The sequence below is a fragment of the Caretta caretta genome, chromosome 10, assembly GCF_965140235.1.
Source record: "Caretta caretta isolate rCarCar2 chromosome 10, rCarCar1.hap1, whole genome shotgun sequence".
Classification (NCBI taxonomy): Eukaryota; Metazoa; Chordata; order Testudines; family Cheloniidae; genus Caretta; species Caretta caretta.
Window position 1 is genome coordinate 33,070,614 of NC_134215.1, and position 26,524 is coordinate 33,097,137.

At 47.6% G+C, this 26,524-nt stretch overlaps 2 protein-coding genes across 9 annotated transcripts in view; one reads left to right on the forward strand and one right to left on the reverse strand.

The window, feature by feature from the left end:
• Positions 1-10,439, forward strand: part of CDIP1 (cell death inducing p53 target 1) — a 35,379-nt gene extending 24,940 nt beyond the window's left edge. For 5 of the 7 annotated variants that reach the window (XM_048866819.2, XM_048866823.2, XM_048866818.2 and 2 more), the window contains 4 exons: positions 2,311-2,409; positions 5,220-5,366; positions 6,153-6,414; positions 7,286-10,439. In XM_048866819.2, the coding sequence (XP_048722776.1) occupies positions 2,325-2,409; positions 5,220-5,366; positions 6,153-6,414; positions 7,286-7,397 (606 nt within the window). In that variant the 5' untranslated portion in view covers positions 2,311-2,324 and the 3' untranslated portion in view covers positions 7,398-10,439. Of the gene's footprint in view, positions 1-290; positions 450-2,310; positions 2,410-5,219; positions 5,367-6,152; positions 6,415-7,285 lie in introns of those variants that run through there. The other 2 variants (XM_075132854.1, XM_048866825.2) reach the window with 2 other exon arrangements.
• Positions 10,440-12,789: 2,350 nt separating this feature from the next.
• Positions 12,790-26,524, reverse strand: part of HMOX2 (heme oxygenase 2) — a 29,300-nt gene continuing 15,565 nt past the window's right edge. The window contains exons 1-6 of one of the 2 annotated variants that reach the window (XM_048866817.2): positions 26,078-26,099; positions 25,342-25,476; positions 19,807-19,924; positions 17,757-18,248; positions 13,772-13,892; positions 12,790-13,689 (exon numbers count right to left, since the gene is read on the reverse strand). In XM_048866817.2, the coding sequence (XP_048722774.1) occupies positions 13,565-13,689; positions 13,772-13,892; positions 17,757-18,248; positions 19,807-19,924; positions 25,342-25,430 (945 nt within the window). In that variant the 5' untranslated portion in view covers positions 25,431-25,476; positions 26,078-26,099 and the 3' untranslated portion in view covers positions 12,790-13,564. Of the gene's footprint in view, positions 13,690-13,771; positions 13,893-17,756; positions 18,249-19,806; positions 19,925-25,341; positions 25,477-26,077; positions 26,100-26,524 lie in introns of those variants that run through there. The other variant, XM_048866816.2, reaches the window with a different exon arrangement.

The window sequence follows — 26,524 nt, forward strand, 5'->3', positions numbered from 1 at the left end:
GACCCTAAAAAATACTCTGTTCCTGGGGGCTGGAGTACCAGGGAATAGATAGCTCTTGTGCGTGCTGTGTCTTGTTTTTCAGAATAGCTATGTGCTTCTATTGGAGGGGAAATAGTGTTTCTTACCCCTTGCCAATCACTGTGAAATACTGCTCAAGGGGCAAGAAATACTGTATAAACTTGTGTATAAACCACCCTCTTAATCTCTTTATCTAAAGCTTTGCTAAATGAGTGCCCTATAGGTAAACTGATACCCATCCCCTTTCCCTCTCCCTGTCGCTTCCCACTAAGGAGCCCTACCCCAGCATGAGGTGCTCAGCAGATCATTCCCAGTGACCCTGTAGTCCGGACTGCAGCAAGGGAAAGATCCTGGTGGGGGAGAAGTTTCCAGATGGATTCCCATATCAAGTGCATCCCTCACCCACGTAGAAAAGCTGTCTTGAAATACTGGTAGGAATGTGTCTGATCTACACAAGGCTATATGGTAGTGCTTGGTCCCCAAGTTTAATACTGTTGTTATCACACAGTCTCCGTCTAGCCCCAAGGCAAGTCCCAGCTCTTGCCCTCCAACAAAGTGCTATCTATAATCTACGTGGCTACCCAGTGGTGATTAGTGCTGCCAGTGTGCTTGACACCAGCCTGAGACCTTTTCAGAGCCATACTCGGTGTGTGCTGTGTAAGGGAAAATGTTTTATATTTCTGAATTAAAACACTGTGCTAGAAGCATGGATGAGCTGTGGACAGCTGTGTCCCAGCAGCAGGCTCCAAATGGGAGTGTGGTGTAAACCTATCCTTTAGGAATGGATACCCAACATGGCTTCTTGTCCATTGCTCTCCTGCTGAAAAGCTGGCACTGCATGACCTGAACTGAACTTTGTAGTGAAAAGAGAAAGTGTAGGCTCCAACTGTGATGAGTTTATAATCTTCTGAGGAATGTCTTGACCCTGAGAGCTCTGGTTCCTCACTGGCACATGCACGGTCTCTGTGAGGAGTGTTGCTCTAGATAGCATGTTCCATTGCTGGGGGCTTTCTTAGTCATGAAAACATCCAGAAAAGAAGCCGTTCCCAGTAAGTACAAAATAAAGCACCCAGGACTTTCTGGATCCTGATCTTCCACGCAGGCTTCTTCCCTATTGATTCACACAGGGAGGGGGCAACCGCTGGCCTGAATGGAGATTTGTGCAGATACAAAGTTCTTTTGCATATATACATAGACACACCCAGAAAGGGGTGGGGGGGAATCCTTCTGCTCATTTGAAAAAGTGTGTGTGTTTCCCCGTAGACAACTTCATCTGACTAACATGACTTTCAACCTGCATAATTTAGACAAGAATTTTGTCATTTTCTTGACTCAATCAGGGCATCTGATTTGCCCAGCTCTAGGCAGAAGAAAGGTAAAACTATTTGGAAACTAAAGATGATCCTTTTCCTAAGCCTCTCTTAGAAGCTGACTAGGCACTTCTAGGAAACTAATATTTAATTTCCTTCAATGCTTTATGGGTTTTTTCTTCCGGTTCTTGCCCCCTAGGTGTTGCTTTTTTAACATAAGACAAAGCTTTGATTCTAACCCTAATGAAGTGTGGATCCAGAGTTCAGGGCCTATGTTTTTCAGATGTGCGTCCTCTACCCCTGATCCCACAATGATGCTGCTGATCTTTTTTGTAGAGCAGCTTCCATCCTGAATAATCCCAAAGCGTTTAGGAAATATATGCAGGAATTGCATCAGTGACCTACAGCTGTTGTTTAACTCTCTCCAACCTTTTTAAGTACGACGGGAAGAAGGATAATGTATCCAATTGAAACAGCAGGAGAATATAGGGAGGTGGAATGTAGTTACTTAAAATCAAATTTAGACACTTGGGTTAATATTTTCCCTTTCATGAAAAATGCCGCAGTGGATAGGTCTACTGTTATGCATCCCCTCTGCAAGCTCAGCTCTTCCAGCATAGCACCTTGAACACTGAGCTGGGTTAGTTTTAGCACTGGCTCCAAGGGCCGAGGGTCACTGAATCAGCAGCAGTGCTGCCTGCAGCACCATGGGTTCCCCATGAGTCCTGACCCCAGCTTGAGCTGCTTAGCTTGGGAGAGATGAGGACAAGATCACAGCCCAGGGTGTTAGGGTTGGAGCGAGTGTCTGTCGATGAGCTGGCTTAGGATCCCACAAAAATGACACTTGTGGAAAAATCTGGTTCCTGTCGGTAACCCTAAAGCTCTCCCTCTCTGCCTGCATTGAGCTGTACTGGGGTGTGTGGATGCCTCTGTACTTCCAGGGGTGATGAGTTTGTATGTATTGTAATTCTTTTCCTTGTAGACCAGCTGTAAGCGATGTCCAGTGACCCTCCCCCACCCTACCCAGGGGGACCTTCTGCACCGCTAATAGAAGAGAAGAATGGCCCACCCACCATGTCGGGTAAGTTGCAGAGGATGGGGCATCCCATCGACATTGCGATCCAGTCCCAATGGCAATGGGAGTAGGGCAGATGCAGGGGAAACCCCGGGGCAGGTGGTCTCCTTACAGTCTCACACTGCTGGGTGCGGTGCACTGGGGTTGACGCAGAGCTGCTATAGCAGTGAAGTCAGCACGTTGCTCCACTTCGATTTCAGACCCTTTACTCCCTAACCGGGAGACAAGGAGAGGTCTGTGGCGCAGCTATGCAGCGGGTAGCTTGGAGAAGCTGTAATAAAACCATCCCAGGGTCTCCCGACCCCCAAGGGGTCTGGTCACCCAGCCAAGTGACTCTTTGTGCAGGCCAGACTCTAGCCCAGCATGGCAGGGCCTGCCTCTCTCTCCTGAACCTTCCAGCTGTTGGCCAGTTGAGCAGTGTATTTCTCGTCCTTGCCTTGCTGGCCCAAGGAGTGACAGACTTGGTCGAAGCAGGTTGACTCCTCTCTGTAGAGGAGCCCCTGCCTCTGGCCCCATGCAGACCACTCTCACCGGGGCCCTTGACCAAATCTCGCTTCCTCTCCTGTGCTTTTGCTCCATGAGCCAGCTGCTGCCTGAGTTGATCACCCTCCTGCTGCCTGTCCCTTGTCTCTCTGGGCTTCCAAGTAACTGCTCTTCTGAGGGTTCTGACCCCAACTTTGGGTGTTTTTCCACCCTCTGCCTCTCAGCTGGTATCTCTCAGGGATCCATCCTTGACTCCTCCTCCTGCCCTGGATGATCTCACCAGCTCTTGTGGCTCCCTGTACCCCCCTCACAAATCTGCCTCTTGTTTTCAGTCCAGTCTTGCTTCTCTGCCTGTCTCTCCACTGTCCCATCTTGAATGGCTCGCTGCCACCTTAGACCCAGCGTGGCTAAAACAAAGTCCCTGAGCTCTCCCACTGGGCCGTCTCCCCTTCTGCTTCTCTCAGTACCAGCTGCTCCCCTCCTTGGGGGTGCCTGGATCCTCCCTTTTTCTCCCCTCACACCCATGTCCTGCCCAAAATCCTGCCACCGCTGCATGGTGCTGTATAACTGAGTATGCAGCATGGTTCCTTGGGGTTTGTGAAACGTTTCTGTAGCCACAGGACCCCTCACAAGCTGAAGCAGACAGAGAATTGTTCATTATATATTTCTTTTCCACTGCTCTCCTTGCCACTTGAGGTTTGGTGGGCCCCAAATGGGTCCCATTGTTCCTGCTGAAAAGGTACCAAGATGTGCGTCCTCAGACACCTGTCTCAGATCCATCTGGCTGTGCATTTGCCTGTACCCTTTGTCTGGTAGGAGGGCATTAATCCCAGCATGCCAGGAGCCCTTTACTTTAAAGGGATAGTGATTGGCTGCTCGCAAGTCTCCCAGAATTCCTTTTTGAAGATGCTCGGCCCCAGGATCACTGGAGTCAGGGTGGCTGCTCAGCATTCTTTGTACCTCCCAAAAAATCAGAATAACGGCTAGTAGCAAGCGGGTGGGATTTCTTAGCTCCTTAATGCAATGATATGAATCGGCTTTGGGGGCGGGATTTTACTGCACTTTGAGTATCGGCCCATGCCCTGGCACTGCCCCTGTGTTGAGCGAGGGGGAGAGCTGTGCTTCCCAGTAACTCTGCAGCTTGGTTTGAGCAGCAAGTACCTGACTATATTGGGGCATGGATCAGGTGCTCTCCAGGGCCTAAGGAGGCCCTTGAGACACCCAGCACTGGTATGTCTCTGCAGGCATGGCTGACGCAATGTAGCACACAGCACGTTAGTCTGAGGCAGGGTGGCTATGGCAGGTCTAAAATCCTAGTTCTCTCAGAACAAAAGGAGCCAAGCTGCTGGTGGAGGCCTGCTGTGCACCCCTGGGGTGGATGCATATATACTGGAACTCCATGGACCCCTGTTCACATCCATCTCGGATGTGGAGATCCCAAACGAGGACTGGGACTGAAACCTGCCTGTCTGGCATAGCTGCAGCCAGAGGGGAGATGCAGGCGAGTTGGACGTCAGTTGTTAGAGTGTACTGGCAGGCCAGTTCAGCTCCCAAATGGTCCTGCCCATCCCCCTCTCATCGTGGCTGCTCCCCCAGCTGGCCAGACTGAATGACTGTAGTTCATAACTCTCTTCCCGAAGAGTCCATAGTGCTCTGTAAGAGAACTCACATCAGCCATGGCTCAGATGGTTCCCAGCCCCCCAACAGAGCAGGGAGTAAGGCACAGAGCTATAGACGTTGGCTGGAACTGCAGGAGGCTGTTAGGCCAGTGCCCAAGCAAAATACAGCTGGTCTCCAGCTAATGCCTCTTCCAGAGTTTGGGCCTTTAATCCCGGTGCTCAGGGATCTGCTCTAGGCACCTTTTGCCTGTGTGCGGGGGCTTCCAGTACTGGCTGGGAGGGAGGAGCGCCCCCTGCTGAAGTATGGTCACTGCAGATGAGTTGCTCCCTGAACACGGTGGGTGTTAAAGTCCCTGAGTTGGGAAGGAGAGATGTTGGGGTCTCTTTGGCAGAGCTTGCTTGGCTGAGAGACACTTCCTGATTCCCTCTAGCACAGCACAGGGTTTCCAGTTTTGCTGGATTCTTCCCATTGGCAGTGCCTGGTTGTGGGTGTGGCCCTCATTGCAACATTAAGTTGATCTCCACCGGGTTGGTCTCTGCCAGGCCCCCCTTAATGTTGCACTCTATATGCTGGGGGCCTGGCTGCCACTGCAGCCTGGCTTAGAACGCCTCGGCTCAGCTGTGCTTTGCCACTTGCTGCCTCTCCCCTCCATTCTCCCCAGTGACCTCCTTCCAGTCCAGCTAATCCTTTATGCCTTCCACCTTTCCTTTCAGACAGAGTCTCCACTGCTGGAGTCCAGCCTTATGGGATGCCTGTGCCCCCTTCAGATTTTGGGCCACCCCCATACGAGCCACCCCTGCAGCCAGGCTACATCCCCCCTCCCGTTTCTGCAGATGGCTCTGTGCCCTACATGCCCCATGGTGAGTATTGGAGGGGATGGGTAATGCGGAGAATGGCTTTCAGCGGGAGCTCCGACGAATGTGTGCTCCTTCCAGACGCTTTGTCTTGGTGCAGTGAAAGGAGTCCAGAAATCTGACTGGACTATTGCCTGCTCTCCACAGCAGCCTGGGCTTCTCGCCATGCCAGCTGTCCTGCTAGGGAATACACAGTCGCTGCTCTCTGTGGCATAGCAGGATAGGATCTGGTGTCACGTGACCCAGTGTCAGTTATTGTCAGGACCAGGCAGGCAAACACAGTGGCTGCTGTGTACTCTCAGGAGCTCCCAGAGCTTAAGTGCTGGGTTCTGTGCTGTGGGCAGAGGAGATGTTCATTAGGGGTCTGGCGTTCTCCTAGAGCCAAGGTAGGAGCCTCAGCTCCCGGGCCCCTGCAGCCTACCTTTCTGGAGAGGTGTTGGTGGTAATCTGCGACTGACTCTGCCTGGTTCCTCTCTCCACAGTGCCCACTCTCCACAGAGCCATGTGCTGGGTTAGCAGTTACAGGGCTGCAGTGTCCTCAGTTGCACTCGCTGGGGTACAATGTGCCTACGACTCGTACAGTACCAGCTCAGTGGGGCCCCGATCCTGGCTGGCCCTAGGCATTACCCATAATCAATGTACTAACTGTCATTGCTGAGCCCACAGAGCTAGCCAGCTGGGGAGCACTGAGCAGCTGGATGCTAACGTAGTCCCACTGCTCAGAAACGTGGAATAGGGATCGCTTGTTAATGTGCTAAGGCCTCTCACTGTACGCGTGTTTATCACTGGCAGGTTATTATCCACCCCCAGGACCTCACCCTCCCATGGGCTATTACCCGGCTGCAGGACATTACCCCTCTCCTGGTGGCCACACAGCAACTGTCATTGTACCATCGGGGGCTGCAACCACGGTCACTGTGCTGCAAGGGGAAATATTCCAGGGCAGCCCCGTGCAGACGGTGTGTCCTCACTGCCAGCAGGCCATCACCACCGCGATCACACATGAGATAGGTCTCATGAACTTCCTCCTCGGCTTCTTCTGCTGCTTCGTCGGGTATGTGCCGGGAGGACGAGGAACTTTGCTGTTCTCCGGTGCCTTCCATTCGGGTCACTGACTGATTGGGGAGGGATGAGCTAAAGGAGCAAGCAGTGGACTTGCCCAAGCAGCACTGACTTCTCCTCTCTGTTAACTGGCTACTCGTCCAGCTGGCTTTATCCCCTACAGAGCCCCCCACAGGACTGGGCCTTGAAGCCCCTCTCGCCTGCTGCTGGCAGAAGAGGAAATTGGGCCAGGAGGTAGTGAGGCGCATGCGGGTCCCAAGCTGCAGTGTGTGTGTGATAGTCCATGTGTGGCTCTGCACCGGCCCTTTGCCTTGCCTGGTGACCCTGTGCCTGTCCCTTCCATCTTAGCTGGGCTTGAGGCCAGTTGCTGGTGGGCTCTAGCCACTCCCTAGTACAGCTCTGGTGCTAGCAGGAAGCTGCCCCCACTGCACTCACCATGGTGTTAGGAGAGCTCCTTTCGTGGGGAGCGTCTCTCTGCAGAGCGATGGGACTGGTTTTTTAGCCGGAAGGAGAATTTCCGGCTGGGCGTCCCTATGCTCCCAATTGTGAGCGTCCTTCCAGCAGTGAATGATGTTAAATCAGGTGTTTTGCTGTGTTCTTTAAATATGGACCCTTAAAAGGCTTTGCTCTTCTCAGCCTGCTGGGAGGGGGGCGTCTGTACCGGGCTCCAAAGGGATGTTAGGACTTACTAGGGAAGCCCCCAGAGTTCAGTGGGAGCAGGTTTCATTGGGTGTCTGGGGTGGCAGCAGTGTGTGTGTGTGTAGTTAGTCGGCCAGGCTGTGAGGGGTAGAGTGGAGGCCCCAACAGAGCTTGCCGTGCCCTGCCCCTGCTCACTTGGCTTTGATCTCTCCCTCTTTTTCCAGATGTGATCTGGGCTGCTGCTTCATTCCATGTCTAATAGACGACTTCAAGGATGTGACCCACACTTGTCCCAACTGCAAAGCCTACATCTACACGTACAAGCGCATGTGCTAACAGCACCCCTGGGAGCCACACCTGCTGGAATGACGTCAGTCCCTCCTCCACGCCGATCTACACGTGCCGAATGCTCCTTTGCTTAGCCCTTCGTTGGTAGTGTGTGTTTATTTCCCCTTCCATTTTAAAAGAGCTTCGAATGCTGTAGTAGAGCGATGGTACTCACACACTGACAAGGAAGCTGTAGGCCCACACCGCAAACAGCTAGAGCTGGTGTATAGATGTGAGCTCTGACAGGTAGCTGGGCTAGGCTATGAGATTGAATAGCTGCACCACTCACCTTGCCGTTCCAGCCGTCCCGTCTCGTCTCATCCTTACAGCTGTTTGCAGAGGGCTTAGAACTAGGATTGCAAATGAGGCATCAGACTGCACAGAAGACTTTTTTCCTTTCCGGATTATGTTTGCCCGTCAGAGCCACCTCTGTTGGTTTGTCCTACCTCACTTTCCTGCATCCCCCCCATCAGTCACTGTTGGTAGCCACTGTTAAAGGAGACAGTGATGTAAGGCAGACATCCTTCAACAGACAGCATGCAGGGACTGCCATTCCAATGGGCTCTTGCCCAGTTAGTGATAGACTGAGCCATTGCAATAGGGGGGCGCTTTCCTTCCATTCCATGATGGCAGCTCGCTTATTTCTCTAGAAGCTGTGAATACGTCTACTCCCACAGGACTGTGGGGTGCTGGGGTACTCCTGTGCTCACCAGCTCGGTCTCTTTTTAAGGCAGACAGATCCTGTAGTTGTTTAGTTGAGTGTTGCAGTTCTCTACAAACCACAAATTCAAAGCAAGCACATCCGTCCATCCCCAGGAAATGCAGTGCTTCTGACTGTTTTTCTTTGGATACCTACACTCACTCAGTTTCTCTGCTTTGTCTGTAGGCTAGCAGCAAGGGGGTGCATGTTGCTGGACAAAGATGGGCTGTTGTCCTTGGACTACGTAGTGTGAAAGGGAAGGTTTATTTTAGGGCCAGTGTTTGTTTAGTTCTGTATGTTGTGCTTTTACATCTGGCTGTGCCATGCAGCTGAGTAAAGCTAATGTTTGTTTCCTGCCTTGGAGCCCAGCCAGCTCTGCCTTGCACTGAAGGAGACGGGGAAGCAGCAGCTCTGTTTAGTTTGCAGGTGGCCAGGGCATGTTTTCAGGGGTGCGGTTCTGTTTCTTTTGAAGTGCTTTGGGATCTTAGAGCTTCAGGTGTCAGTCCCTAGGTCTGGCTCTTCCATGGGTGTAATGGCTCCTGTAGCCCCAGGGTGATCACACACAGCAGCCCAGAGGCCGTGGGTTACAGAAGGCATCTGCCACCATTTGAGGCACAGATGAAGAGACAGGCCTTTATTTGCAGTGTGGGTGCAGGCATTAACCCACCAATTCTGTATGGAAATTGGCAGCTACTAGAAATCCCCATCCTCAGTTGTCTTGAGAAACTTTCCTTACAAAGCCAGGGAGGGGGAATGGAGCAGTAGCTCCTGCTGTGAGTCTGCCGGAATCATGAAGCCACTTTTACTCTTCGGGTGCTGCAGACCCTACCATATGCCAAGGGATGTGAAAGCTCAGCCTGTGGGAGGCAGTGAGGGTTGGTTCTCTCTGGAACTCAGCATTAAGTAGCAGTTTTTTCCCTGCTCCCCCACCCACCCCACCCCCAAATCTAGTGAACAATGAGCATGAGAAGAGAGCTAGAAGAATGGGCCTTATCTTGTTCCCATTCGTTCAGTGGAATTCAGGTGCTTCAGGCCCTCTGTGCTCCAAGCTCTCCCATGGACTAGCTGGAGCTGTCTGTCTAGTGTGAAATAATAGAAACCATGTGTGCATCTGCCTTTCCTTTGCCTTGACTTTCTAATAAGCTTTCACCTGGGCCTCAGTGGTGTAGCCATTAGCCTTTGTCACCAGAGACCTGGGTTCACATCAGTAGCCAATCACAAGTGCAATGGGCTTGGTGACCTCACTGAATATCTTATCCAAATCCATCAGCCAGTCAGGAGTCTCCAGTCAAGAGCACTCTCCCCTGTCAGAGTAAGAGGTGGGGAAGCCTGAGGAGTCCCCACACTCATCTGCCTTCATCACCCTCAGCTCTAGCCGCTGTGGTCAGCCTCCCTCCTGCCCCCTACTGAAAGACCTGTCTATTGAACCCACACAGTGCAGTGAAAGGGAAGGTGGCTGACTCTAGCCATTTCTGGCTATGACAGTATTATGCTGCTCTCTTCCTAGGCATGTAGGTTTGCAGCATATGCCTTGTTCTTATTTTGTTCTGTTCACATTTTGTTTAATGTCTATGTTTGGGGGATAGAAAAACTGGTGAATCTCTCTCAATGCACTTTTTCACTGTGCTACCTAGGGCCCAATGTTTCATTACTCCCCACTAATATGGCAGTGCATCCAAGTGGGTAGATAACTCAGTGCAGCACTGTAGGGGAGCTTGTTTTTATTTTAATTTAACTATATTATTTAAATGGCCACCAGGTTGTAACTAACTTACCAGAAATGTGAATCCTCTACCCTTCAAGCCCAGTCAGTTTTTGCATGAAAATGAAGAGTCACTGTCCAGAGGTCCATCACTAATGGGTATGGTATGAATTAGTCTATGCACAGGGTTCTGTTCTGGTTCCTTTTTTATACAAGGAAGAAGAAATGTACATTTTGGAGGGTTAAAATTAGCTGATGTTATTGGGATGCTGAGCCCAAGGCTATTCAGGGAGCCTTTGCTGAACCTCCATTTTTCAGTGGCTCTGTATTTCAGTTTATTCCAGCTGATGTAATCCTTTCTGGTTTGTGTCTCTTGAGTGCATGCTATCAAAACACAGTGAAGATCTGCTCTTTGTCTGTCACCCCCCTCATTAAACTAGGTCAGATGTATGCACGTGGGGGCTCTAGCCCTCCAGGTCATGAATGTGAAATGGTTGATTTTGTTCTTTAAGCTGATTGGTTAGAGAGAAACAGCCCAAAGCATGGCCCTGACTTTGTTTGATGTCAGGAGTGAATTATTCTGTACTTAAAAAGCAAACTGCTGGCGCTTTTACATAATATTTGTATATAAATAAAAGACAGAGCCTGATCTCACTGTACTGCTCTTCTTTAAGCTCTCTGAGATTTGGATGTCTCAAGGAAATGGTAGTGAGACAGTCTTTCCACACTGAGGTACGTGGCCCACAAAGCTGGCCCAGGGCAGCATTGCCCGGATCGTGGTTCAGCCCAGGTCTTGGCAGAAAGATTTCTATGGTTACAGCCAGCACAATGTGGCTCTTTTTTCTTGGTTGGAGACTAAGGACTGAAAATTCCTGTCTTGCCAGGTCATGCCTGAGGCACACTGGCATTGGGGAAGGTTGCAGTACAGTCTGGGGCTAAAACAACTTCCCTTTAAGGCATCAATAATAGTTGTATGTGCTAACTGGACCCCTTCCTGTACTGAAGTGGGAGGAAAAGTTAAAAACATGAAAAGGTCAAAGTGGCTTTCACCAGAACTCTGGGGGTGAGGGGGGAGAGGGTAGGAAACTTTCCAGGTGAGACTGGAGCCTATGCAAGGAGGCTGGAAAGGAGAACTTTTTCAATATCAGTTTTGAGGGATAAGATCAGGGATCATTAGGAGGGGTCATTTTAAAAACTGAACACTAACTCACTACCCTTTGCTTTTTGAGCTTCACTGATGCTTCCAACCCTCCCCTTCTCTAAGCTGGAGCAGCCTATGGGAAGAAAGTTTCCACCTGTGAGTGGAGTCCCCAATGTATACAAACTGCATTGATGAATGGTAATATACCCAGCCCTTCAATCTTCTGCCATGGTCCTGGGCAAATACCTCCAGCAGCAACTGAGCACTAGGAGGAACAAACAACAAAAAAAATACAAGCAGCTACTTTTGCCTCACCAGTAATTGTACAGGGCTGGGCCTGGAGGTGGGGGCTCCACAGCTGTTGGAGGGGAGATTTAAGCATCAGGGGGTACAGCTGCCACTCATGTCATTTAGGACAAATACAGAGGTTTGTGCTTAAATTGGGGTACACTGTTGCCCTCCTGTAGAGGTATGGCTACAGGTTACCCCCACACCTCTGCCTTGTTTTAAGGAGCTGATTAGCCTGGAGAATAAAAGTTAGCTCCCCTCAGGGAATCCAGCTATCAGCACTCCCAGCAAATGAGTGTGGCCCTTATAAAGAAGAGGCAGTTTCCACAAGGACTTGACTGGGTTGTGCAGCCACCCCTGCTGGCTGGATTTTGAAATGCAGGCAAGCAGCTTACAGCAAAGGCAGAAAGCATTAACCCACCTTCTCAGCCCCCTAGCTGCTTGCCTACAGCATACCATCTCCCAGCACACCCCACACACTAGGAGGCAAGGCTTTGTGCTGTTACTGATTAATAGTGCTTTGTCAGCAGGGGAGAGTACTGCTTCCCCTGGGCATAGGCTATCTGTGTTCTGCCCACCACTCTCTCCCCTCTCAACAGGGGTGGGAAGAGCTCCTCTGGAATCAGACTTCTGCCTCACAGCACTGACCTGGCTGTAGTGGGACACCACTCCTCCAAAGGCATTCAGGTTGCCCACTGTGGGCTTGGTGTAAAGGTACAGTGGTATACCCTTTCCAATAGCACAAACCCCTGCTGTGAAAGTCTAGGAGACCTGAGCCTGCTGTGGCCCATGGTTTCAGAAGATAATACATCAAGCAATCCCAGCTCTCTAACAAAGACAGAAAATTGCATATGAAAGCTACTGGGGAAAGAAAAAATTATATTCATCTGCATCCTGTGCAGCATGAGGAAAGCTTGGTTTCCTTAGTTAACCAGATACAATTCACATGCTAGAAGATCCCTCCAAAACCCTCCCCAGCCCTTGGACAGGGCTCCTGCAATAATATCTACAGTGCAATTCAATTCACTGTCACACACTAGAATCTGGTTTCCATGATGATTAGACAGTCTGAGGGGGAAGATCTGTTCCTTTGTGACAAAAGCGGCCCTCACTTTTGAGCAATCAAGTGTCTGTTGGACATAAGGAGCAGAAGGCAAACTACTTCCTTTGAGAGTCTCAGGTTAGGAAAGAATGTCACAAGGTTTTACATGCAGCTATGGTATAGGTAAGCAATTCCACCTGTTGAGGTTGCGCTAATAAACTGAATAATTTTGGAGGCAAAAACCAAAGCTAGTCTGTCCAGAGTGCCCAGAAGAATGCCAGTTGGAGATCCAGTTGAAAGGAGTGAGTGGAAAGTCAAGGTTTCACAACACTACACAGAGTAATTACCAGTGCCAAATTAAGCCTCCTAAATGAATTCCATGCTGTGAATACATGCTCCCTGTGCAACCTTGCATCCATCCCTGCAGAGATGAATTGACTGTAAAGGCCAGTTTGCAATGAAGTTCTCAGGGACTGGACCTCTCCTCTTCCACCTCTCTGCATGAAGAAAAACTCCCTTACGAAGACATCAGAGTATAAACTTTATTGGGTCAAAGGCTTTATCACAATTAAGTTACATGAAAAAGTTAACCATTAGCTTTAATATATACAAGGACTTGCTCCCCCAGGCCATGGGAAGTTATTTGCTCAGCAATTGCTACATGCCAGGGCAAAAAAAGGACCCTAATTTATAAAACTGGTTTTGAGCCTAGGGTCCTTGCAGCATGAGCAGCAAGTTATTCTGCCTTTGGGGCAACTGAGCTGTTTTTGGAGCAGTTTGAATTCCCCCCACCACCACCTTCTCCTTGGGAAGGACAAAGTGCAATTCCTGATTGAGCCAGCTCTGAATGCTCTGTCCCAGTGTCACAAACTATGTGCTTGATCAGCATGTGAGGAGCTATACTACATTGGAAGGGGCAAACACTATCAAACCCTAGCCTGCTCAGGGATATGAAGAGCTGATCATTTGACAATAGGTGGCTAAAGCCATCCCCTGATTTAAGACCCGCATCCGGTCACTACAGATTTTGGCTTCAAGTGGCAGTTGTGGAGCTAGACTACAATTCCTGCATTAAGTTACGAGCTCAGAACCCTGCTGGGTAATTATATAGATTACTAGGTGTGGTACCATGCAGTATTTGGATTATTGGTATACAAACAGTCCTAGGCATTCACTGCAGATTCTGGTTTATTGTTTACTTAAATCTTGCATTTAAAAACTCCAACAACAGAGGAGCAGTCCCAAAAAGTGTGTGTTCATCTGCTTGTGTCATCATGAGGTAACTCCATCTAGTATCCATCCATCACATCACATACCAGGCTGCAACACCTGCAGCCAAGGCAATGCAAGCTGCAAGGACAAACTGTATGGTGGGCTGCTTCAGCATGGCCATGGCAACGTGATAAGGGCAGCCAGAGTCCCCCTTGCCTGCAGGGAAGGGCAGAAAGCACTGTTAGCGATATTACATTAAACTGCATTTCTGGGGTACTTGTAATACAAGAAAACCTACCTAGTTTTGTGGCATAGTATGGGCACTTGCGCAGGTCTCCTTTTCCATCATGCACTGGGAGCCCTCCATCCTGGGCTTCTTCCGTTAACAATGCACCAATTTTGTCCAATTCATCAAATACCTGCCAGGGAAAATGAAGATTCAATGAGAGTCACCAAGAGCATACAGCACTTCACAGCCATTCTTGTAAATTTCACTTGAAGCTGAAGTGTCATCTCACATTTAGTCTCAGTTTCCAGATCAAATTAGCTCAGCTAACAAGAGCTGCTGGCCAAGGTCTTCAGAAGGGACTGGTAATTTGGGTGCCCAACTTGACATTTTAAAGGGGTCTGGGTCTTCAGAACATGCTGATCACCCATCTTCTCAAAAGTTGGACCCCCCCCCACAACCCACAGTCACTTTTGAAAGTCGTTGCTTCTTTTCCTAGCTGCCAGCCCTGCAAACTCAGTCTGAGGCTTGAGTGTTAAAACTGGGCACCTACCTTTAATACGTCAGCTGAATTAGGAATTTTGGTGAAGAACCAAACCAGTGAACTCGAGCTCAGGGGTTCTCAACCTTTTTGCTGAGGCCCTCTCAACATGCTATAAAAATTCCATGGCTCACCTGGACCACAACAACTGGTTTTCTGCATATAAAAGCCAAGGCCAGGGCTAGGGGGTAGCAAGCAGCACAACTGCCCGGGCCCCATGCCACAAGGGGCCCACAAAGCTAAGTTGCTCAGTCTTCAGATTCAGCCCTGGGTGGTGGGGCTCAGGGCCCCAGCCCCATGCAGTAGGGCTTCAGCTTTCTGCCCCGGGCCCCACCAAGTCTAACGCTGGCCCTGCTTGGTGGTGGCCCAGGCCCCTGGTTGAGAACCACTGCTCTAGCTCACTCCTCCAGGGCAGACTTACTCTGCAAGGCTAATGAGAATTAAATTCTCTCTTCTAGTTCTGATGCACTTGGCAAGCAGGGCCATTTTCAGTAAACTTTTCAGACTAGAACTAAACCCTTGAACAGAGTACTAGGGTTTATTTTTAGTTCAATATTTAGTAAATGAAGTGTGCAGCTCCAAGTACTCTGAGGCTAACAACATGACTTCTCTGTTGAAATGCTACTGTGCAGCTTGCTCCAGCAATGTTACTCATTAAACAGAACAGTTTCATGCAGCACTGTAAAACAGGATGAGCCCTTTACATGCTGGCACCTGAAACAGGTGTCTAGGTTGCAGGTGAATCTTGTGGTTTGTGTGGACTTTACATGACACAGCACTCCCGCCAGCAACAAAGGTAGCAGAACTTTCAGTGAGCCCTGTGAAACTGGAGGGACAGGGTGCTGGCCCTCTTGTACTGGAACGAGTGGATCCTTAAATCCTAGAGGTTGTGAAGAAATCCCATCCTCCACCCTTCCGTGACAGTCATGAAGGAGGGGAAATAACCCTAGATACATCAAGGAGGGATCACCAGCAAGAGGGCACATCCCACACGATCAGTCCACAGAGTTATTATATGGGGACCTTGGCTCTTCTTCCCCCCATTATGTTTACATACAGAGCAGTCCTAAAAAACAAAGATCTTGAAATGCCTACTGGGGACTATCTGTGCCTACAGGCCCCTGAAAAACAAACATCGGAGAAGTGCCAACATCTGACTGTCATAAATAGCACTAATTGTTCTCTAGTGCATCACATGAAATCCACAGTCTCTCCACTCCTGTTTACTCCCAAGGAGGGCAAATGTCAGTTTGGAGGGGTCAGCTCCATTTACAGCCCTATTTAAAACTGATTTCTCCAGAGCTGGCCGGGCCATGGGAATGTTACAGCCTGGAACTCTGCCCTGTTTGCAAGTGAGAGATTCAAGAGATCTTTCTTGTTCATCTTACAGGGTTTCACTGAAGGTGAAATGCCTGCACAGCACCAAGCATATTCTGGGAGCTACTGTTACAGGAATAAAAAAGTCAGAGTCCCAGGTAAGACAGGGCAGGGTGGGATTCTACTCCACACAGATGAGAATGCTGCTTTCACCAGCAGTGTTCCCAGGCCTCTCCCAAGTGCCTAGAGGAAAAGTTGGGAGGTCTCAGTGAAGTGTATTAGCAACGCAAAATAGCCTTGAGTATTGCAGAAGGGTTGAGGCCACCAGGCTCTGCTGCTGTTCCTTTCCCTTTAGACTCTGGACTGAAAAACCCCTTTCCCAATCCATTCTCTCCTCAGACATTCCTGCGAGCTTCACTCTGCTCCCTTTACTCCCTGTGAACACATTTTCGGTTCCCCCCTGCCCTGCATCCCGCCCCCAAACAGAGTGCTGAGCTTCATCATTACCCTTGATTCTGTCTGCTGGCAGAGAGCCCCTCCCAACTTGGAGTGTGAGGGAGTTTTAGTCAACAAAAGTTAAGGAGAACTACAGCACCATTCGCTGGGACCTGTGTCCCCTATGTTCTGAACCCAGCTATCACAGCTTGAACAAGGCAAGAGAGTACTTGGATAGTTTTATTCCAGGGGTTTTTTTTTTTGGGGGGGGGGGGGGGGGAGAGGGGAGGGTTTGGCAGGGGGGAGAAGGGGAGGAAGAGAACTACTTTTGGTAGAACTGAACTGGGAATGTAAGAAATCATAACTTGTGCTCCTCTGTGCTCTCACACTCCAGCCAACAGGGGAAAGCGTCAGGTAGGGATTCAATATGACATGGAAGAACACATCAAATAAACAGGGCAAGACTATGACAGAAGCATCCTGCTGCTTGGTGTGAAGCTTGGAGAGGAGGCTCAAATAGTTTGCATTTAACTTGTGTAGAAGGTACAACCCAGCATGCTCAACAGGGTAGATGGGTGCTGTTGGGATAACTGGGCCTACAAAATTTACCTTAATTGTGAGTTCAACTGGAGGAAGCGAGTGTTGATGAGAAAAGATATGAAAGGCAGGGGAAAGGGGGGGCAGACTGAATTACTCTAAACGAAAAGGCCTAATGATGTAATTCAAAGACTGTATTAAGATCATGCCTGGTAAACAAGCACAGAATCAGAAAATCAATGAAACAAAATAGAGGTGTCAAAGACTAGGCCTAATCGGTGGAATAATTAGGGGATAGGCCCTTTGTGGGTCTTTAAAGAAAGATTTGGGGGAAGAAAAAAATTGGCTACTTGAGCAAGCTTCACCATCATGGTGCCACCCCCACTATCTCCTGGGACCCTGGGCCTTTGTCATCTCAATCCCGAGATGTTCTGACCAGACGAGGCCAGAGAGGAACCTAATTTAATACTATTTAATGCTGGACAGTGACTGGGTCATGTTAACCCCATCTAAATTAATGCAACAATACTTAAGTGCATAGAGGCCAAAACAGGTAGAACCTGTACATCAAAACTTGTACTCTCCCATCTGACTGATAGGGAGTCAAAACAGGTTGTGTGGTCCTGAAGACCCACTGCATGCTGGAATGTTTAGTCTCTAGGTTACACCTTCAGATTAAAGAGGTAAAATAGCTACAGTCTGCTCCATTTTATATAAATACAAAGCAGCCCTCAGGATCCTGCTAAATCGTCAAGTCAGCCTTTAGATGGCCAGAATGTGGAAGCCCCTGAGTGTATGATGCATTTGGCTAATTAAGTGCTTCTTTGGCACTCCAAAAGATTGGAAGTAGGTTCAGATAAGTTTGTGGGGTTTTCCCCATTGGAGGAAGCCTGGTTTCTTCCCCTTATCTTACTGAATACTTAAGCATGTATTAATTATTGGCATTACAATAACTCCTGGAGGCCCCAACAAAGACTTGAGCCCAAGCATGGTAGTGCTCTACGTGTCCTTAGTAGAGACATCAGATGCAGTTTGCATTTCTTGTTTAAAAGGCTTATAGCTCTACTCTTTCCTCCTTCCCCTGTTTACATTACACCTGGATTTAGCCAACGCCATCAGTCCTGCACTGTCAGGAACATTAACGTTCCGTCTAAACCAGGTAGAAGATTAAAGCAGTGTAGCTTACTTAGGTACAGGCAGTTACAAGAGTTTGGGGATGCATGGTACCTGCATGTTGAATTCAAATGCCTTATTGGCTTCCTCCACAATCCTCTCCTTGGCTTTCTTGTCCAAGTCCAGGGCATTTATCCTGGCCCTGTAGAACTGTTTGAACTGCTGTGCATTGGAAATGTTGTCAAACACATAGAACTGGATCCCTTCCCCAGTACTGGGCAGCTTCAAGGCCCTCTGGGCTACCTTCTTGAGTACCTGGCCCCCAGACAGGTCCCCCATGTACCGTGTGTAGGCATGGGCTACCAGCAGCTCTGGCTCATACTGCCCAACATGATGGATTCTGTCTACATAACTCCTAGTTGCCTCTGAACACTGAATCTTCTCTTTCCAATTTTCCCCGTAGAAATACTCCATGTCTTTAGCCAATGCTTCTTTCCGATGAAGCTCTAGAGGGAAGTACAAAGGGGCAAATGCAGGGTGGTCCTTGTTGCAGTCCATTTCCTCTTCCAGGGCAGAGTATGTGTAGTAAAGTGCCACAGTAGCCAACTAGGAACAAAAGCACAATGTATGTGAGAGACCACTTGCTGGAAAGAATGATGTATTTAGACAGATTATGTACAGACCCATGCGTTCCTCCCAATAAACCACACTCCATACAGACCACACTTGCCCCACCATATTATCTATTAGGCTAGGAAGGAATCTTAAAAGGAAATGGTGAAGTCCCTTTGCTTGGGACACATCCAGACATGAGACTGTAGGGACAATCCTGCAGGAACTGACAGAACACAGATGAGATGTCCTGAGAAATCTTCTCTCCCTCAGATTTCTGTACTGGAGAACAGACTTCCCCTCAAGGCATTGGACTGGGAGCCCAGAGTTCTAGGTTCTACTGCCAGTTCTGCTATGGACTTGTCTAAGGTGATGCAGCAAGTCACTGAACCCCTATGCCTCAATACCTATCTGTAAAATGGGAACAACACATCCTACTTCAAAAGGGTGTAGAGAAGCTTAATTCATTACTGCTTTAAGCCCCTCTAAGGGAAGGCACTATTTGAATGTGCAGACTGTTATGATCAAAAGATGATGTTCATATGTCTATGCTGAATGCTCTGATCTGCCCAAAAGGGACTGGCAATTAAAACAATAGAGAAAACACCTTAGTATAAATAGCTAACATAATTCCCAATACTTTCTGAAAATTTCAACTGCACTGGCATTTATAGACCTGAGGCATGACGTTAAGGGGCTTCCAGAAGCAGTCATGACAATGGAGCGGTGGCTGAGCCAAACACAAGTGGAGTTACAACGCTCTGCACCAGGTCACAAACACCAAGAGCAGGGAGGCAGGCCCAGCCCCACAGGACATGAGCTGCTCCTGCTGGACACATGTGAGGTAAGCTCACTTTACAACCTCTCCCCAGGGCCTCCCTTCCACACCAAGCCTACCACCCATCTAGAACCTTCTTGCAACCCACTTGTCTGTGGGGACCCACTGTTTTGGAAACACTGCTTTAGCTCTCCATTAATTGGTTTTCCAGACCAGCCAGCACAAGGTGCTATGGAGCAACTTTTAGCAATTTGGGTTGGGAGTCAGCTTACTATGCCAATTCTGTAGCACTACAAGGTACTGCTAATTCTGGGAGTGAGACACCATGCTGGATTCCCTGACATGTTACACACAGTGTCACTTCTAGGCAAGTCAGGTTTCCAGCAGTTTAGTTTGATTTAGTTTGCCCATGACAAGTAAAAATCCACACCCAGAACATAAAAATAATATTACCTGGCTCTTATATAGCCCTTGTCATCAGTAGATTTCAAAGGGCTTCAGTCTGATGTAGGGAAGTATTATCCCCATTTTAGAGAATGGGAACTGAGGGAGAGAGGCTAAGCAAATTGCTCAAGTTCGCACAGGAAGTTTCTGAAAAAGCAGGGAACTGAACCCAAGTCTCCAGAGTCCCAGGTTAGTGCCCTAACCACTGGACCATCCTTCCTCTCATTGTAACAGTGTGTCATGTCTCTAATTTGGGATAGAGCTTTCAACTCTACAGCTCAAGAGCTCATCACACATGCTGTTAAGGAAGCAGAGTTAGAAAGTGCAAACCTTAAAGAGCTCCTTCTTGATCCGTCCTTTCAGGAAGTCTTTGACAAACTGAGTGTTCTCTGCACGATCGTGAGACTCTTTCGTCCCCTCCTTGAGCATCTCTGAGAGGTCAGTGGGACTGTGAAGAACAGAAATTCACAAAGGGCATGAGATGGAGAACATGCCCAAAGGATCCCAGGAAGATTCTGTAGGTCTTAAGAGCAACTTTTAAGTTACACAGGGCCAGGGCCAGGCCCATACTTTGGACCAAGGCAGCTATTTGTGCTTCAGGCCAGTCCTGCATTAGACCTGGTGGAAAATGAATTCCTATTTGCTGATGGCAAGCTCCAGGAAGATGCCACCTGTGTCTTTTTGTCAATTAGTGCTAACTGACATCCAGCTCAAGACAGTTATTCTCTGGCTCAAAATGTGGAGGGGAAATCCTGCTTCTCTGGCCACAGGGGACACAAAAAGTGCCGCTCCAAAAATCAGCCTGTTTTTTATTCCTTTGCACATCCCTAAGCTTCAGGGATACAGTTTACGTGAAATATATTACATAAACCTGTGTTGTAAGGTCCCCCAAGTGAGGTTTTGGACACCACCATCATGGTCTCTTAAAATGTTGTCGTTTGGATAGGACTGTGCCATCACATCATCACACTGTCAGCATGGAAGTACAAACACCACCATACAAAACATGCTGAAGAACAATCACCACAGCATGACGACATTACACTTGTCCTCTTGACATTTGGGGTTGTTTTGAACATCCAGTCCCAATATGTTAGCCTCTGAAACAGGCAGTCTCATCAAACCCAGGACTGTCCCACAAAGTCATCATCAGTGATTACCCCAGATGCAACAGAAATCCAACTGACAATGCTCAGAGAATAAGATCAAGCACAAAGGTGACAGCAGCTCATAAGAGATGTTGAATATACTACTGAGCTATAGTAGTGTGAATCCACATTCCAGCACAGTCTGGATGTGCCTTGAGGTGTGACAGGTAGCAATACCGGCAGGAGAGAGAGGCTAACAGGTATGGTCCATTCACCACATTCAGACACCCAAATACCAAGTCATTAAAACTGACTTTTTTGCACAAATTCTCCTACCGTGAATTCTGAGAGTATAGTAGAACCCCAGAGTTACAAACTGACCAGTCAAACGCACACCTCATTTGGAACTGGAAGTATGCAATCAGGCAGCAGCAGAGAGGGGGAGGGGGAAAAAGAAAATACAGTACAGTACTGTGTTAAACATAAACCACTAAAAAAAAAAAAAAAAAAGTTAAAAAAAAAAAAAAGATTTGACCTGGTAAGGAAACTGTTTCTGAGCTGGTTTCATTTAAATTAAGATGGTTAAAAGCAGCATTTTTCTTCTGCATAGTAAAGTCTCAAAGCTGTATTAAGTCAATGTTCAGCTGTAAACTTTTGAAAGAACCACAATGTTTTGATCAGAGTTACCAACAGTTCAGAGTTACAAACAATCTCCATTTCCAAGGTGTTCGTAACTGAGCTTCTAATGTAATCTCAGAATAGTAACCAAGCCCTTCACCACATGGCTGGTGATCTCCCTGTGATCACTGTATTAGCTGTGCACCTTTGACAGCCTCAACTGCACTCTGCCCATTAACCCAATCTCACTCATGTCTATTAACATTCCAAACTTCCGAGCTGCTTCAGTTAAAAAACAACCTGACCTCAATGTTTTCCCTACTCCCAGTTGTGGAATTGTCCCATAGTCAGTCCTGAACTAGTGCCAACTCGAAGATTGCTCAGCTTGTGACACATCACAGGTAGGAAACAGTAACTCTTCCTTCCCAATGACACAGGACTTTCTTGTTTCTGGTACTAGTGCCTTAAGATGGCAGATTTTAATAATTTACTACAACAGATAGCCTTAGTTCCTGTCTTCCGACAATGGCCAATGCCAGATACTTCAGAGGGAATGAACAGAACAGGTAATCAAGTGATCCATCCCGTCACCCATTCCCAGCTTCTGGCAAACAGAGGCTAGGGACACCATCCCTGCCCATCCTGGCTAATAGCCATTGATGGACCGATCCTCCATGTCTAGTTGGCAGCCGGTGTCAAGTGGAGTACCCCAGGGGTCGGTCCTGGGGCCGGTTTTGTTCAATATCTTCATAAATGATCTGGAGGATGGTGTGGATTGCACTCTCAGCAAATTTGCGGATGATACTAAACTGGGAGGAGTGGTACATACGCTGGAGGGCAGGGATAGGATACAGAGGGACCTAGACAAATTGGAGGATTGGGCCAAAAGAAATCTGATGAGGTTCAATAAGGATAAGTGCAGGGTCCTGCACTTAGGACGGAAGAACCCAATGCACAGCTACAGACTAGGGACCGAATGGCTAGGCAGCAGTTCTGCGGAAAAGGACCTAGGGGTGACAGTGGACGAGAAGCTCGATATGAGTCAGCAGTGTGCCCTTGTTGCCAAGAAGGCCAATGGCATTTTGGGATGTATAAGTAGGGGCATAGCGAGCAGATCGAGGGACGTGATCGTCCCCCTCTATTCGACATTGGTGAGGCCTCATCTAGAGTACTGTGTCCAGTTTTGGGCCCCACACTACAAGAAGGATGTGGATAAATTGGAGAGAGTCCAGCGAAGGGTAACAAAAATGATTAGGTGGAACACATGACTTATGAGGAGAGGCTGAGGGAACTGGGATTATTTAGTCTGTGGAAGAGAAGAATGAGGGGGGATTTGATAGCTGCTTTCAACTACCTGAAAGGGGGTTCCAAAAAGGATGGTTCTAGACTATTCTCAGTGGTGGAAGAGGACAGGACAAGGAGTAATGGTCTCAAGTTGCAGTGGGGGAGGTTTAGGTTGGATATTTAGAAAAACTTTTTCACTAGGAGGGTGGTGAAACACTGGAATGCGTTGCCTAGGGAGGTGGTGGAATCTCCTTCCTTAGAAGTTTTTAAGGTCAGGCTTGACAAAGCCCTGGCTGGGATGAATTGGGGATGGGTCCTGCTTTTGAGCAGGGGGTTGGACTAGATGACCTCCTGAGGTCCCTTCCAACCCTGATATTATATGATTCTATGATTCCACAGGTTGACTGTGCATTGTATGAAAAAATAATAGACAGCAGGTCTAAAACACAAGGAAGTAATTTCATTTAGTGACCCCTAATTCTTATGTTATGAGGAGGAGTAAATAACACTTCCTTATTTACTTTCTCCACACCAGTCATAATTTTATAGACCTCTATCATATCCCCCCTTAGTCATCTCTTTTCCAAGCTGAAAAGTCCCAGGCTTATTAATCTTTCCTCACACAGAAGCTGCTCCAACGTCCTAATCATTTTTGTTGCCCTTTTCTGTATCTTTTCCAATTCCAGTATATCTTTTTGAGATGGGGCAACCACATTTGCACACAGTATTCAAACTGTGGGCATACCATGGATTTATACAGAGGCAATAGGATATTTTCTGTCTTCTTTTCTATCCCCGTATTAATGATTCCCAACGTTCGGTTCGCTTTAACTGCTGCTGCACACTGAGTGGATGTTTTCAGAGAACCATCCACAATGACGCCAAGATCTCTTTTTTGAGCGGTAACAGCTAATTTAGACCCCACCATTTTATAAGTAGAGTTGGGATTATGTTTGCTAACATGCATTATTTTGCATTTATTAACATTGAATTTCATCTGCCTTTTTGTTGCCCCATCATCCAGTTTTGAGAGATCCTTTTGTAGCTCTTTGCAGTCTCAGACTTAACTATCTTGAGTAGTTTTGTATCGTCTGCAAATTTTGCCATCTCACTTTTTCCAGATCATTTATGAATATGTTGAATAGGCCTCGTCCCAGTACAGACCCCTGGGGGACACCATCATTTACCTCTCTCCATTCTGAAAACTGAACATTTATTCCTACCCTTTGTTTCCTATCTTTTAACCAGTTACCATCCCATGACAGCTTACTTTGCTTAAGAGCTTTGGTGAGGGGCCTTGTCAAAGGCTTTCTGAAAACAAATGAATTAGCAGGATAAACTGAAATTAAGAAAATATTCTTTGCATCTGCAGAATAGCCTACTGCCATCAAAAGCTCATTTAGAGAGACAAGGTGGGTGAGGTAGTATCTTTTATTGGACCAACTTCTGTTGATGAAAGTAAACAGAGCTCTGCCAGCTTGAGAGCTTCTCTCTTTCACCAACAGAAGCTGGTCCAATAAAAGTTATTACCTCATCCATCTTGTGTCTCTAATATCCTGGGATCAACATGGCTACAACCACACTGCAGAAACTGGTTCCAGATGCTTAGCCAGTGACTTCCACCAGTTCTTTAGCTTGACTTTCTTTAAAAGCTCAGCAGCAAACATATACTGCTTGAATATTGTTTTTATATTTATTAAAATAATTTAAATTAGACTATAGTCTATTTAAGCCTTAACACTGGTTGCCAATGTTAAATGGGTTTACTTTTCAAATGAAAACTGAATTTAAATTAAGACAACAAAATCTGATTTTTAAAGTCAGTTTTGATCCACTCTAATAAACTGCTCTATAGGAGATGATAAAACACTCTCACCCTTCAATCCAGCAATGATTCCAGCCTCATCACCACATTCACTTCCTTCTAGGTCTTCCATGCTTCCAATGCATGGACCAGCCTCCTGATCCCAGTGTGCCATGCCATGCCCTCAGCCTCTCATTCAAATCCCACTTTAAGGTCCATCATCTCCATGTAGCCCCACAAATATTACTCAAATGCACTCTCCACCCCAACCTTCAGTACAGGAGAGACCGTGAAAGGCTCTTTCTGGGTTTCCTAGTGCATCTGATTTTATCTACATCTTTTAGATTAAACTCTCTGGGGCAGGGACTGTGGGTATTGTAGCTACTGAGAACACTCTTGGTGCATAACAAAAAGAGTCAATATACTCCTGGTTATAGACGTGCGCTGCATTTTCATCTCACTAGAGGGTTTTTGATTTTTAGTAAAGTGAATAGATGCACTTTATCAAGTCACAGCATCTCCCGGTGGATCCTTAATGAAAGGGTTCAGCTTTGCAGCTGCTTCACCCCAGAAATGCACAAGACAAGACTTTTGAACCGTCCAGTGATTCAGGAGGGATAGATTATTGCACTCCAAAATATACAAGAAAGGGAAAATCTCAATCAGAATATAAGGAATTATTTCTTGGCAGAAAGCAATTAGGTTGTGGAAGAAACCCTATTAACTCTGGTCATTTGAAACTGGATGGGATAACACTGTAGGAAATAAATTTGCTGGCCCCAGGGAGATGAGCTGGATTAACTAGTCACATCCCAATACATCCTCATCACTAGTCTTTCACTTCAGCCATTTACAGATATCCTTCTCTCCTGAATGGGGGTGGAATATATATGAAAAAAAGTGTTCCCACATTACTGAAAGCGGGGGTGGGGGGAAGAGAAAAAGAGAGGGGACAGCAAACACCACATTCCTGCCTGCAACCCACATGCAGAGATACCCCTCTAGGAGACAAGTTGTTCTAACCAAGTAAAGCCCCACACTCACTAGCCAGGAGGGCCTGACAGGACTCACCTGACATTGTCGTCCTCTTCTGTTTCCTCATAGCGGACATTCTCTGCCTCATCTACCCCCTCAGAGGTTTCTGTTACATCAGACGGCATCTCTCCACAGACCTGATCTTCCTAATGTTCTCTTCACTTTTCAGTCCTGTTTGGAAACAGCCAGAGTTCATCATCCAGTTATTTCAGCAACACTTTAAGTGACTGAAGAGCAAAAACTTGACTTTAATAAAGCAGAAGATTCCTGAATGAGGAGTGGGGGGAAGCACCAAAAGCTGCAACTCCTTGAGCTAAGAAAGCCTTAACTCACTCAAACACATGCATTGTCAGTCGACAGAGCTGTGCACTTGACGTCCTCCCTTGGTGGGCTCAAGGATATAGGGCATAATACAAGCTTACCTGTTTATGGTCCAACACTGCCTTAGAAAACAAAGAACCTTGTGTCCCCTCTTGCAGCTCTAAGCAAAGGCACTGATAGCCTCAGCTCAGAGTTACATACAGTGCATAACAAAGCAGCTCACATACTAATAAACCGTAACCTTGTGCAAGAAAGACACCTGTAACTCAGCAAGCAATCCAAGTTAGGCTTCCCACTCGGGTTTGGTGAATCAACTGAGCAGACTAGAAGACCTGTATTTCACCAGCCTGCATGATGATACTTCTGAGCAAAACAACTCTCTTCCACCAGGACTGCAAAAATATCCCTAGACCATCTGCAGAAAAGCAAGATTTAGAGCAGAGTGACTGACCTGGGGAAGGAAGGGAAACAACCCTCCCCCCTAGATCTTTTTCATCTTTAGTTTCTGGGATTTGAGCTGCAACTGACTCGCTTACATTAGCAACCTGCAGCCTCTCCTCTCTCCTATTAGCACTGCAGTAAGTTACACCAGCTAAGCAACAAAGGCAGACAGCTTGGCAGGGAATTAACAAAGCCTCTCTCTCTGCAACGTAGCACATCTGGAAGGGAAGAGAAATGGGTCATGGGATTGCAAAACAATGCTAGCAAAACAGGCCTCCAGATTGCACAGTTCTTTTCAAAAAGGCAAGGCAGAGTTCACTAGCCTGGCTTTCCGGGACAGGCTCCACACCTGTCCAAAGAGTTTGACAAAGCAAAACTTCTGTGTGGCTGAAGCATTTTTCTTTTGTTCCCCTTACATTACTCTGTTCCAGCATGGACTCTCCCAAATAATAGATCC